General features: G+C 39.5%; 1 protein-coding gene across 9 annotated transcripts in view; it reads right to left on the bottom strand.

Moving 5' to 3' along the window:
• Positions 1-12,845, bottom strand: part of RBM27 (RNA binding motif protein 27) — an 82,471-nt gene extending 69,626 nt beyond the window's left edge. For 7 of the 9 annotated variants that reach the window (XM_082382662.1, XM_082382661.1, XM_082382663.1 and 4 more), the window contains exons 1-2: positions 12,563-12,844; positions 860-978 (exon numbers count right to left, since the gene is read on the bottom strand). In XM_082382662.1, coding sequence (XP_082238788.1) covers positions 860-978; positions 12,563-12,621 — 178 coding nt within the window. In that variant the 5' untranslated portion in view covers positions 12,622-12,844. Of the gene's footprint in view, positions 1-859; positions 979-12,562 lie in introns of all 9 variants that reach the window. The other 2 variants (XM_082382665.1, XM_082382664.1) reach the window with 2 other exon arrangements.
• Positions 12,846-13,550: the final 705 nt, after the last annotated feature.

Genomic DNA, 13,550 nt, shown 5'->3' with positions numbered 1-13,550 from the left:
AAATGGAAAGACAAAGGGGAGGTGGGGAAAGAGATACACACAGATAAACAGGCAAATAAACATATAACATGACAGGGAGTAACAAGTGCCATGAAAAAATAAATAAATAAAGCAAGGCTGGGAAGAGGAGAGAGCGATTAGGGGCATGGGGTATACTATATTGTATACAGGATGCTCAGGGGAAACCACTCGAGAAGATGACATTTGAGAAGAGACCAGAAACCATAAGAAGCCATGTTTCAAGCAAGGGTAAACAGTGTTCAAAAGCCCTGAGCTGGGAACATGTCTGCCATGCTGAAAAAACAGCAAGGTGGTCAATATAGCTAGAATAGAAAAAGTGAGGGGGAATGGTAGGAGATGAGGTCAGAGAAGCAGCAGGGAGGCCCCTAGTAAGCTCCGCAGACTACGGAAAAGACTTTGATAAGATGATGAAGTTAAAGACACAAAGAGAAGAGGATCATGCCCATTTCTTCTTGCATATCAAGAAGCCCCAGCCAAGAAGAAGAAAAACAGATACCTTCATTGTCCTAATAAACAGTAAGAATAAGCAACTTCATTATCCTTAAATTGCTACCCCTCAACCATCAACCAGGCTCTACCACAAGCTGCAAAGGATTCATTCACCTAAAAAGCATCTGAGTTACCACTGCCTCAATATAGGAGAGAAGCAGAGAAGGAAAGGGAAAAAAAGTTTTGCCAAAATACACAATAAATAATTAAGCATGAATAGGTATATTCAAGTATTTAAAGGACCCTGACCAATTTCCTTCCTTTCAAGCTTTATCTTCAAGATTTTATCGGGAAGTTTTAAATTTAAAATCTTTACTTAAATACTTGGTTGAAGGCCTATAATAATTACCTTTTTGTAAAAATACGTCAAGTTGATCGGCACAAAAGGCTTTCAATTCTTTCTCAGGTTTGTCCTTCTTGACCAGTGCTACAACATAGTTGGCTAAGGCTGACGGGTCAGCATCACATCTAGTTAAACAAAGAGAAAACAAAAATTTTTAAACATTTTTTTTCAAACACTGATGTCATTAATGAAGTCACCCCTATTTTAGAAAGCTTTAAGTCAAAAACTTTATTTTAAAAAGTTACTGCAAACAAAGGCGACTATTTTAACAAACAGCATATATATAGTACAAGTAAGTTTTTCTTTTTCTGCTTATTCTTATAAAATAATTTGTCTCCTATTTTCAATGTTCTAATCACACTCAGAATTTTGGACCAAATCTACATTTATTTGCTCTCAGTGGTAATAGGGAAAGAGTGGCAATGGACCCTTAAGTTGCAGCTTGACTCCCAGCCTGTAGAAGCACTATGAGTATCCTCAGGAACTATTTGTTCCACATGATCAATGAGGAAGAAGCAAGGAAAGTGTGATGCGACAGCTTTCCCCATTCCCTATAACCCCAAGCACCAACATCTAAAAACGGCAATCAATTTCCACTACTAATCTTCTCAGTGAGTATCTCAAGGATCTTTTCAAGATAAAAAGTGAGAACACAAGAAGGATGTCACCTTAAATTTTATTGGCAAACACTTCAGCAGCTATAAGCAAGAAAGAAAAGATCTGGGAGAACAGAAAGGACAAGAGAAGTGGTGAAAGGGCAGCAGAGATAACCTTCGTCTACATCACTTTTTTTTTTTCTAGTCAGTAGTAACCTGACTTTGACATTCAAAATTATCTCCTATGCCAGGGCGGTACATGATCCTTGAGTAGCAATCTGCCAGACTTAACATTTTATATATATTACATGAAATAGAAAGTTTCCATGTTATAAAAAATATTTATACACACACTTATATATTTATATTCTATTTTCCCCATAAATGTACATTTAAGTAACATATCCTTTGTGCCTTCACAGCACTGTTGTGAAGGTAAAATGAAAAAATTCAGAATGACAGTAAATAAAATCATTATGCAAGCAAAGTGATCATATCCCTATAATACACTATTCAAATCTAACTAATCTTATTCTATAATCCTTGGGCCTCTACCATCAATCAGAAAGTTAAAAAGTTTCAGTTCGGGCTTCCCTGGTGGCGCAGTGGTTGAGAGTCGGCCTGCCAATGCAGGGGACGCGGGTTCGAGCCCTGGTCTGGGAAGATCCCACGTGCCGCGGAGCAACTGGGCCCGTGAGCCACAATTGCCGAGCCTGCGCGTCTGGAGCCTGTGCTCCGCAACAAGAGAGGCCGCGATAGAGAGAGGCCCGCGCACCGCGATGAAGAGTGGCCCCCGCTTGCCGCAACTGGAGAGGGCCCTCGCACGGAAACGAAGGCCCAACACGGCCATAAATAAATAAATAAATAAATAAATAAATAAATAAATAAATAAAAAGTCAAGAATTAAAAAAAAAAGTTTCAGTTCAAGGTATCAATCACATTTCCAATAACTTTATGAGATTAGTAAATAAAAAACAAGCACCAGCACCCTTACTTCCTTTCTAGTGTAATGTATACTTTTAAAATTAATAATTCTAATAAAATAGCAGACTTTTTTCATTGTCAATATTAACACTGTTTCAGGCAAGGCTGGTTCTTTAAATATCCATGCTCATTTATGCACCAAATTCTAAGAGAGCAAATTGTAATTTTGTCAATTTTACAAAACTCAAAACTATAAAAAAAAATGATGGGCAAAGGTCAAAGTGCACTAGGAGTATAAGTATACAGATGATGAGCTACATATTAATTAAAAGAAAGTTGGAATTTTAAAGTAAAAACTATTACATTTTGTAGAATTATGAACAGATTACCTTAGTAAATCCAACTGCTAAATTCTAAAATGGATATATAGCATTTCCACCTTCAAAAAATGTTACCCATGCCATGCCCACCTTGGCACTTCCATAAACAGCTTAAAATAGAGATGTGTAGATAGACTTCATTTCACTCCTGAGAACAGTAAGACGTTTGATCAGTATAGTTCTAATCAACATTCAAATGGAGGAGAGGAAAAAGAAATTACATCTCTACCTTTACTTAGAAAGTTCAGATCCTGGATAAGGAAGATATTCTAAACACAGAGAGAAAGGATTTTTTAAAATAAGTAAGAATGGAAGAAAAGAAGCAATGTTATTTTCCCCGATGTTACAGGGACCTTCAAGGAGTCTCACGACCTAACAGGTATAACACTGGGTAAGGATATGAAGTATCTAGTGAGAAACAGGCAAAACTCAGATTACTGGATAAATGAGGTGAGTTAAACACACCCAGATATCTTATACATATATTCAGTATTCAGACTCTGAAAAACAAATGCAGAGTTAGGTTGCTTCTGATGAAATACTTCTTGATGTGATAGTGTTAAAACTCAAGATGGGGGACTTCCCTGGTGGCGGAGTCATTAAGTGTCCGCCTGCCAATGAAGGGGACACGGGTTCGAGCCCTGATCCGGGAGGATCCCACATGCTGCGGAGCAAATGAGCCTGTGCACCACAACTACTGAGCCTGAGCTCTAGAGCCCGCAAGCCACAACTGCTGAGCCCGCACGCCTGGCGTGCTCTGAAACAAGAGACGCCACAATGAGAGGCCCGTGCACCACGGCGAAGGGTGGCCCCTGCTCACGACAACTAGCGAAAGCCCATGGGCAGCAACAAAGACCGAACACAGCCAAAAATAAATAGATAAAATTTTTTAAAAAACCAAAAAAACTCAAGATGGGACTTCCCTGGTGGCGCGTGGTTAAGAATCTGCCTGCCAATGCAGGGGACATGGGTTCGATCCCTGGTCCAGGAAGATCCCACATGCCACAGAGCAACTAAGCCCGTGCACCACAACTACTGAGTCTGCGCTCTAGAGCCCGCGTGCCCTAGAGCCCGTACTCTGTACCAAGAGAAGCCACCACAATGGTAAGCCCGTGCACCACAACTAGAGAAGGCCTGCGTGTAGCCAAAAAAAAAAAAAAAACCTCAAGATGAATAGTTACAAGAAGGTAAAAGAGCAGAAAAAGACTAGACACCAAGAAAAAAGAGTGATCACAGATTCTAAATATTTGTTTAATGTGAGTGAAGAACTGACTGTTAATAACTGATAGTTAGAATTCTGCACCAAATACAAAAGCATGTTTACAGACAAGGGAATGGGACCATTTAAATTTAACAGCTCCTAATATGTATCCATAAAGTGCACCGTGAAGGAAACTGCCAGTCTGAAATAATGAGTCATGTTGAAACTTAAATACATTAGGGAGTTTTTTGCTGTAATTTTCTGTACCTTTATGATTGCTCTTATTTATTCTTTCATCACCACTTACCATATAATCTTTAAAAACTGACAATTACAATACTGTAGCAGCTATGGTACCAATACTAATAGTAGCCCAACAAGACTTCCAGAAGTGTGTCACAAAAATCTGAGCATGATTAAGATCCTTGATAGATTACAAAACAAATGCAAGGCCACTTCCTACTTCTCTTACACAAAAAGCAGTACCCAAGAAGAGTATTTAAAACCTTTTAGCTCTTCATTTGTAACCAAAGCTTATGGAAATTCATTTCTGTTTAACTACAGGGACAAGTACATTTTGGAAAGAAAGAGATTTTAAAATTCTGGAGCCATGGCTATGTTAAATACACACGTTTCTAGACAAAAAGGGGCTTCCATTATAACAAAGAGATTAGAAAAGGTAATAATATCCACCTAAAATTACTATTCTACTATAGTCTTTAAAAGACCTTAACAGCATAATCAATCAATTATTATTCATTTTATAGATACCTAAATCTGTAAATATGTAAAGACAAATCATGTGATCCATTCAAGATCAGGCAGACAGCTTACCTGTGGAACTAAAACTCAGCTGCAATTCCATGCAAGTAAAATCTATCACAGCATATACATTTTTCAAATGTTTATCTGCACAACAAATTAATGTATTGTAAGTCTCAACCAATAATCACCTTTCAGTTAAAATAAAGAACCAACAAAAGAAATTTCCTAAAGTTTAATGGAAGTTACAAATGAGGATTCCTTAAAATTCACATCTTGCATAATAATGTCCTAAGAACGTTTCAATTATCTATCTTTTAATTAAAAAAATAAAAATTGACTAGAATTAATTTTTATCAGGGGAAGTGAACAGAAATATTGTCCTAAAAATGTCTTATCTGTAAAAACCTCAAATTTGTCTTTTTCTTTCTAAATGAAATCTCCATTGCAGGTACTGACACATCTACTGAGCTAGCACCTCAGCTTTACAGATTTAGACATATACCCAATCCCAAGAACAAAGAGTAAAGGTTCTCCCTTACTTTAAGTCCCAAGCCACGAAACACCACTAACTACTTTAGGAAAAAGCCAAGGCTACCTAAACCTCATCCATTTTCAGAAAAACCTACATGTTTCTGAATGTGGGCTGTTTTAAGTTCTACCTCAGTGTGATTTTTGTTTCAGAGGTGAGACAACTAATGACTACACTACTGGGCCACAGGAAAAAACCCTCCTGATCCTAATGTGCATCAACAGCCATTAAAAATGTTCATACTCACGGGGCTTCCCTGGTGGCGCAGTGGTTAAGAATCTGCCTGTCAATGCAGGGGGCACGGGTTCGAGCCCTGGTCTGGGAAGATCCCACATGCCGCGGAGCAACTGGGCCCGTAAGCCACAATTACTGAGCCTGTGCTCTGCAACAAGAGAGGCCGCGATAGTGAGAGGCCCGCACACCGCGATGAAGAGTGGCCCCCGCTTGCCACAACTAGAGAAAGCCCTCGCACAGAAACGAAGACCCAACACAGCCAAAAATAAATAAATTAAAAAAAAAAAAAAAAAAAAGTTCATACTCAGGACTTCCCTGGTGGTGCAGTGGTTAAGAATCCGCCTGCCAATGCAGGGGACACGGGTTCGAGCTCTGGTCTGGGAAGATGCCACATGCCGCAGAGCAACTAAGCCCGCGTGCCACAACTACTGAAGCCTGCATGCCTAGAGCCTGTGCTCCACAACAAGAGAAGTGCCCGCTCGCCGCAACCAGAGAAAGCCCGCGCGCAGCAACGAAGACCCAACGCGGCCAAAAATAAAGAAATAAATTAATTAATTAAAAAAAAAATGTCCATACTCTTTGACTAGTAGTTGTACTTATGGGAAACAAACCTCAGGAAATAAAGCCAAACGTAGAAAATATTATGGGTACCTAAGAGACACTAAATACATATACATGTATTATATAAAAACAGCATTATTTTTAACAGAAAAAGGAAAGTCACTCTTATTGTTGAATGTTTATGAAACATTAGGCATCCAAAGTGATTATTATAGAAACAATACACAAATATTAAAATGCTAACATCAACTGGAGAAATCAAGATAAAAAATTTTACATTTGAGGGACTTCCCTGGTGGTCCAGTGGTAAAGAATCCGCCTCCCAATGCAGGGGATGCGAGTTCAATCCCTGGTCAGGGAACTAAGATCCCACATGCTGCAGGGCAACTAAGCCCGCGCACCACAACTACTGAGCTCGTGCATCTCAACTAGAGAGCCCATGTGCCCTGGAGCCCACGCACAACTAGAGACAAGCCCGCGCGCCGCAACGAAGAGCCCACGTGCCACAGCAAAGAGCCGATGCAGCCAAAAATAAAAAAATTAAAAAAAAAATTTTACATTTGAGTCTAATTACAGCTACATGAAAGTTCATACACAGAAGAGAAACTAGAAATAAATATATACAAATAATTTTATCCTCTTCTGTCCCTTCTACATTTTCTGTAATGCAATAATGCTTTTATTTCTACTTATAAAAAAGTAAAAAAACAGGAAGTCTGACACTGAGATCGATGTTCAGAATATTCCTTTGATAAGAAAGTACTGGAAAAATAAGTAAAATCTGAGTTGATTTTATCAGAGTATAAGTGAATAAATAACTATTAATTTCTAAGAACCTGTTAACTCATATTAAGAAACACAAATATTGGTACTTCTACTTCTTTTCAAATGAAAGCTTTCATATTCCCCTTCATTAATTAGGGGCTTTCATAAATGAATATGATGTAGAAGAAAATATCCCTAGATTTATCTGGAGGGGAAAATATATGACTCTCAGTTGTATCTCATTGTGATACTTGGACTATGGCTCCTAGTGCAGTAGCCCCCCAGCTAAGCACACCCAGAAAGTTAGACTACTAAAACAAAATTTTACTTTTCTAATTGTGACCAACCTAAATATACATATGAGGACATTGATTCATTTAAACATTTACTGAGTCTTAACAAAATGCCAAGCATCTTGCTGGGTAATGGAATTACTTTGAGCAAGACAGACCTTGCCCTGCAGTCACAAGGCTAAGAGATGGACATGAAAACAAATAATTATAGTACAAAATATCAAATGGTTTAAAAAAAGAGATTAATAATGAAGTAACAACACTGTGAGAGGATGAGACAAGACAGTGGTAGGAAACAGAAGGCTATAAAAGCAATATATGGCTTCTAGCCTACAACAATTGGGCCAGGGAGAATGAAGTCAGAAATATTTAGGAGGCGGACCAAAGGACATAAGAACAAATACCTTCCTAAGTTAGTATACTATAACTTGCCAAGAAGTCTTCCGGTCAAAATAAGTCTCTTTCTATGAAATAGTGAACGGTCTCCTTAAACAAGTCCCACAGGACTTTACAGGCACACCAATTCTATAAAGCCACTACATACATTTCAGAAAATTATCACTACTTTTTGATCTTAAGAACATATTTACAAAATACTCATTTTACCCTTGTAGTTTATTTATCAGGGAGATGTGATCCAACAGCTGCTACATGGTGATTTTTCTTCCCATTTGAGCAACTGCAGAGATTACTAGTCAGAGTTAACTTGATAAGGACTGCAAACCTATAAGCAGCATGTAAACTTTAGAGTTCAACCCAAGTATACACCCGCTGACCACCGAGTCATAAAATGACCTCAATGAACCTTATTGCTGCCTTTTCCATCACACTCAGAAATGAAACACAGTCAAATGAAACACAGTCAGGTACAAAGACCTGAACTCACAGAAACTGCACACCAAGTCCTTTCACTAGCAATTCTTGTCCCTACCTATAGGGCCTGTAAGGAGAATCTAACCCTGTCATGCACTAGACTGATTACTTTGTAAGAGGCAGCAGCGCTTAACATTAGTAAGTAAAATCTTTTTGCAAAAAGAGTTCAACATATTTTCACATTTCAAAAACCATAAAATTTCATTTATATTTAATGATTCTGAGGTACACAAAGCACTTTTTATAGTCTGCATCATAATACTCATATCATATTTGTGAGGTAGGTAAAAGGCTAAAGTAATTAACTCTGTTTAATACAGGAAGGTTAGACAATCTCTCCAAAGTCAAACAGTGAATCACATATAGAACTAGAAGCTAAATGCCCTAAGTCACATAATGATGCTCTACTAAAATAGATAGATGATAGATAAATAGATGGATACAACTGTCCAAAAAGTATTACAAACCCCATCACTCTTTTTAAAACATATTATCAGGACAAATTTTTGTTATTCATAGCTTTTTTTCTTCCAGTTTTATTAAGATACAATTGACATACAGAACTATATACATCTGAAGTGTACAGCATTAATGATTTGATTTACATACATGAAATGAGTACCACAATAAATTTAGTGAACATCCATCATCTCACACAGACACAAAATAAAAGAAAAAATACACATTTTTTCCTTGTGATGAGAAGTGAGGATTTACTCTCAACTTTCATATGTAACGCAGCAGTATTAATTATATTAGTTATGTTTCACTTCCCTAGTACTTCTGCATCTTATACCTGGAAGTTTGTGCCTTTTGACTATCTTCAATTCCCCTCCCGCCACCCCCCACCTCTGGTAACCACAAATCTGATCTATTTTTGTATGAGTTTGTTTTTGAAGTAAAATTGACCTACAACACTTATGTTAGTTCCTGGTGCACAACATAGTGATTCAATATTTCTATACATTACAAAATGACCATCACAAGACAAATTTTTACAATAAGCCTAACAAGCAGCAGTAAATTAGATGTATTTGTATGTATTTAATATATGTAATATAAATAACTTAAAACATTCCTCATTAAAGACAGCATTTTTGGTAGAAATGCATGTTTGTTGTTGAAAAATGCTTGCCTGAACATTTTCTAAACTTGTAGAAATTTCTCTAGTGATTGATTTATCCCCGAGGTTTACCTAGACCCTTACCTTTAAGGAGTCCAAATACTTAAAATGAGCAGCTATTTCTAATAAGAAGAAACCACAACATGTCCTACTTAAGCATAATCCCTACACAGTCTCTATAACTAGGATACCTAGGAGGTTTTGAAAGTGAAGAAAGGTGAGGACCCCAAAGAAGATCTGTAAGTTCAGTCTGTTCATGCAGTGGTAGGAAGAGACAAACTCCTTGACTAAGATGGTTTCTCTCCCGTTTACTGCACTGCCAACAAAAATGGTACTGGGTTTCTCACAGCCAGTTAAGGAGTCATTTCTTCTAGCCTCCCTCCTTCTCATTTTCCTCTAGTAAAGTAATAGATATGTCCCACACCTACAAAAGGAGTGGAAGGAAACAGCTAAGCTCTAACAGCATGAGATTTCTTATTTGTCTACAGGGAATAATCACATACAAACTGGACTGGCTTAGTAATATCCTGTTACGTGCCTTCGTTTCACTATGACGAGGTGGACCATGCTTAAAAATCCCTAAAAATCAAAAACTTTTATAAATTTAGTTAACTTTTTTTTTCTTTCTTGGCCACCCGTGTGGCTTGCAGGATCTTAGTTCCCAGACCAGGGATTGAAGCCGGGTCCACGGCAGTGAAAGCTCAGAATCCTAACCACTGGACCGCCAGGGAACTCCCTAGATTGAGTTAACTTCAAATTAAGCTAAATAAGAAAGTGCAATAGGAAATGATGTACACAGCTACAGTATGATTCCAACATATCCACTGCAACTACATTATATGAAAGCCTAACAACTGCTCTGAAATGCTATGTTGTAGCAACATGCCAATCTCCTATGAAAATTTTCTTGAATCTGGAATATGCAAAAAGTAAATTTACAAATACAACCCACTTCAGCATATCATTTATTACATTTTAGGATGTCTAAACAAAAAATAATCTCCCATGACAACATACTAAGAATGAAAATATACGTGACCTCGGCATTTGCATTTACTATTTCTTATTAACACCTTCATCCAAAATCATTACTTACATGAGTCAATAAGTATTTTAATTTTGTAGTTCTAGGAAAATCATTTTTATTATTAAAGTCTAAGCAGTGACTTTAGATCTTTTTTAACCCTAAAAAAGTAACAAAATTTTTCTTAAAAGATGCATGATGTGAGCTTTAAGTTGAACATATAACTCAAAACAAATGGGGAAACTAAACAGAAATAATCATTTCGAAAGATAATTTTTACCCATGAAAATTACAGAATATCTATGAAAAAAATCAGTGTAAATAGTCAAAAAAAAAAACCTAGTGAAAACACCCTTAGGAGGTTTAAGTTCCCACCCAAACTAAATTCTGACATTAAGAAAGAAACCAAAAAACACTACCCAGACCAAAACATTTCAGGGAACTTTAAAAAAAAATAGCAATTAACTATAATGTTAAAACTTGTCACCTTCTACCCAAAACATAAAGTACACATTTAATACTTTCAAAAGGATCTCTACCAAAAAACTAAAAACACAAAGGTAAAGAATATTCTAATACACCTTTTTCTATTTCTAGCCTCTTCCATATATGGTCAATTTCATTAAATCTACTTCATGATTTCCCACCTTCATTTCCATCTTTGTGCTCCAAGCTTGTTACTGTGTGTAGGGAAAGTATGATGAACACTCAAGAGGCCTATATTCTTCTATAAAACTTTCAAGGGTGTCCAGAAGTCCCTTTCACTTTAATCAAACCATCACTAATGTAAAACTCAGAGGCCCTTAGTGTACATTTATTCATACCTGTGCTCTACTCACACACTCCTCGTCCTCAGAAAGCAAATAAATATCATTTCAGACATCAAAATGCTCCTAATGCTGTCTCCCTTTCCCATCCTACTTCCTTCATAAGGCTGACACACAGGACTACAGATGAGTCTTCCTAGGTGTTACCATCCCAACCCAAGAAACCAAAACGGCAGAACAACAAAAGTTAGTTAACAGGGTTTCTCAGGAGGACAAGGAAATAGACAAACAGGGAAGTAGCTGTCTCCCAACAGCCCCAACTTCACCATACCTCCACACCTCCCCAACTACCCTTTCTTTCCGTCTCTGCAAAAACTCAATTTTTCCACTAAAGTGATCTGATCTAACGAATCAAAGCCTGCCCTTCTCTTCGTCTACCCCTTTTCTTTCAGCCAGAAAGCCCTCCCCTCCACTAGGAGGATAAGTAAGAAGGAGAAATGACAAGGGGGCAGCAAATGATCCCTTCCCATGCCTTCCTTCCCGAGAGGGTTAGATAGCACCTCTCTCCAACCCTCCCTCCAGCTTTCCCTCTTTGCTCATGGAGATGTGTTTCGGAGACTACCTGTGCCCCAGTGTCCCAAATAAGAACTTCACAACCTTGCCCCTTGAAAATGCTTACAAAACCAACCAAAGGTTGATACCGCCGCTATTCCTTTCAAGGGTCCCAGCAATAGTTCCACAATACTACCCAAAATATTTTTTAAAAAACAAGCCCTGCACCGATAATCCTACACCCCAATATCTTCAGTTGCCCTCTCAGGACTTACAAAACTCATTCCTCCTACTACCCCTTTTATCACTCCAATACCTGTATCCAAAAATCCCTAGAAGCTGCCGGTATACCCCTCCCAGCCCGTCCTCCAATAATATTAGATACCAGGGTAGTCCTTTCAACCCCCAAACTTACAAAAATCTCAATTTTCCCAACCCCTAATGGTATTTAAAAATCATCAGCTCTCCTGGCACTATCAACTCCTCAATAATAACATCCCTCAATAGGCTTATTAGGTTCCCGATAATTCCTAAAACACTTCGATGCCGACAAATCCCTTTCAACTACCCTATTTTAATTCAATATTCTTGAACCTTTAGAGCTCAGTAATCGCTATACATCTCTCAATGTCCCTACTCTCCTTTTCTCCTCTCATGTTTTCAAAAGGTCCTCGATACTCTGCTTCTAGATCTTTTAGTCCCGGAATAATATTATTTGTAAAGCCCTTGGTATCCTGATACTCCCTTGAAGATCCCGATATTCAAATTTTAAAATCCCTCGACAGCCCCGCTTTCTCCCTCAGTTCTCAAAGAGCAATGTTTTAAATTCCCTCACTTCCTTCTGCCCCTTTGAGCACCCCAATATTTACATTTAAAAAATCCTCGTAGTCCTCCCCGCCCTCCTCCCCCCCCCGGCCCCCCAGCCACACCGCCTCTACGCCCCTTGCTCTCCCTCCCCCCCACCCTCACAATGGTGATAGTACTACAGAGAAGACATCGCCGGGACCTCCCGACCGCGGCCCCTCCGCTCCGCCCTCCCCCACGCCGTTTCCCCTCCCCCCACACCCCCGCGGGCCCCCAACGCCCACGTTCGCCAGCCCCGGCCCAGCCTGCCTCACTCACATCGGCTCCAATAACTTGGCCAGCCAGGACTTGAGGGCATCCACATCCTCTATGAGCATGGTGCAGGGAAGGCGGGCTCGGCGGCCGCTCCTGTTCGGGCCTGCCGCGGGTCACCCCTCGCCGCCTCCTCACGCCTTCTTCACAGCTCTCAGTGCTCCAGCCCACCGGGCATCTTAGGAGACTTCAACCTACTCCCCCGGCCGGGGCCTAACAGGAACTAACCCAAGAGCCCTCACTCAACGTAGCCTGACGGCACAGAAGGGCGGGAGACAGCCTCAAATGGCGGGCGCAGGAACCAATAGGAGACAGAGGGGCCGTGCGCGCAAAGCCAATGAAAAGGCTCGTTCGCCCCGCCCGCCGGTCGTACCCAGTGAAGGAGGAGGGATTTAGCAAGTTAGGTAGAGAGCTTAAGTGAACTCCTGGTGCAAGATGGTATCTTGGAGAAGGTGCTGTGGCTCTTAAAGGGGCCGCGGCGCCTTTTTTTTTTTTTTTTTTTTTGACCACGCTGCCGACCGCCGCGGAATACCGCTGTCTGCTGCTGGAAGTGCGTGGGGGAACCTGGCGAGACCCTCAGCCTGGCTCCTTCCTCTCGTTTTTTCCTGGAAGCACACACTCGTGTCCCGAAATGACTCAGCTGTAGTAAATCTGCAACACAACGTGCAATACGTTCACGTTCGACATATCGCACAGAACGCAAAATTTTACTTTTTTTCCTCGCACACTCATTTTGCTCGGCACACATACCGGTATCCTTTGCTGCTGTGCTTAAATTATGCAAAATGCTATGGCAACCATGCCTTGGACTCCAATAATCGTCATTTTTAAAACGTGGCGCAACGGTTGTAAAAAGCTGAGGCCATTTCAATTTTACCAGTATTTTAAATATATTTTTTATTTAGGAAGAAAAAGGATTCCAATTTTTACAAAAATTCTCTCTTCATTGCCTATCTAAAATTCAGTGGGAGTTTAGTGCAGGGAGGATTTTGGT

Source organism: Balaenoptera borealis (genome assembly GCF_965194805.1).
Source record: "Balaenoptera borealis genome assembly, chromosome: 2".
NCBI lineage: Eukaryota > Metazoa > Chordata > Mammalia > Artiodactyla > Balaenopteridae > Balaenoptera > Balaenoptera borealis.
Note: the sequence above shows the minus strand (reverse complement) of the source record. Positions and strands in the feature narration are given on the sequence as shown.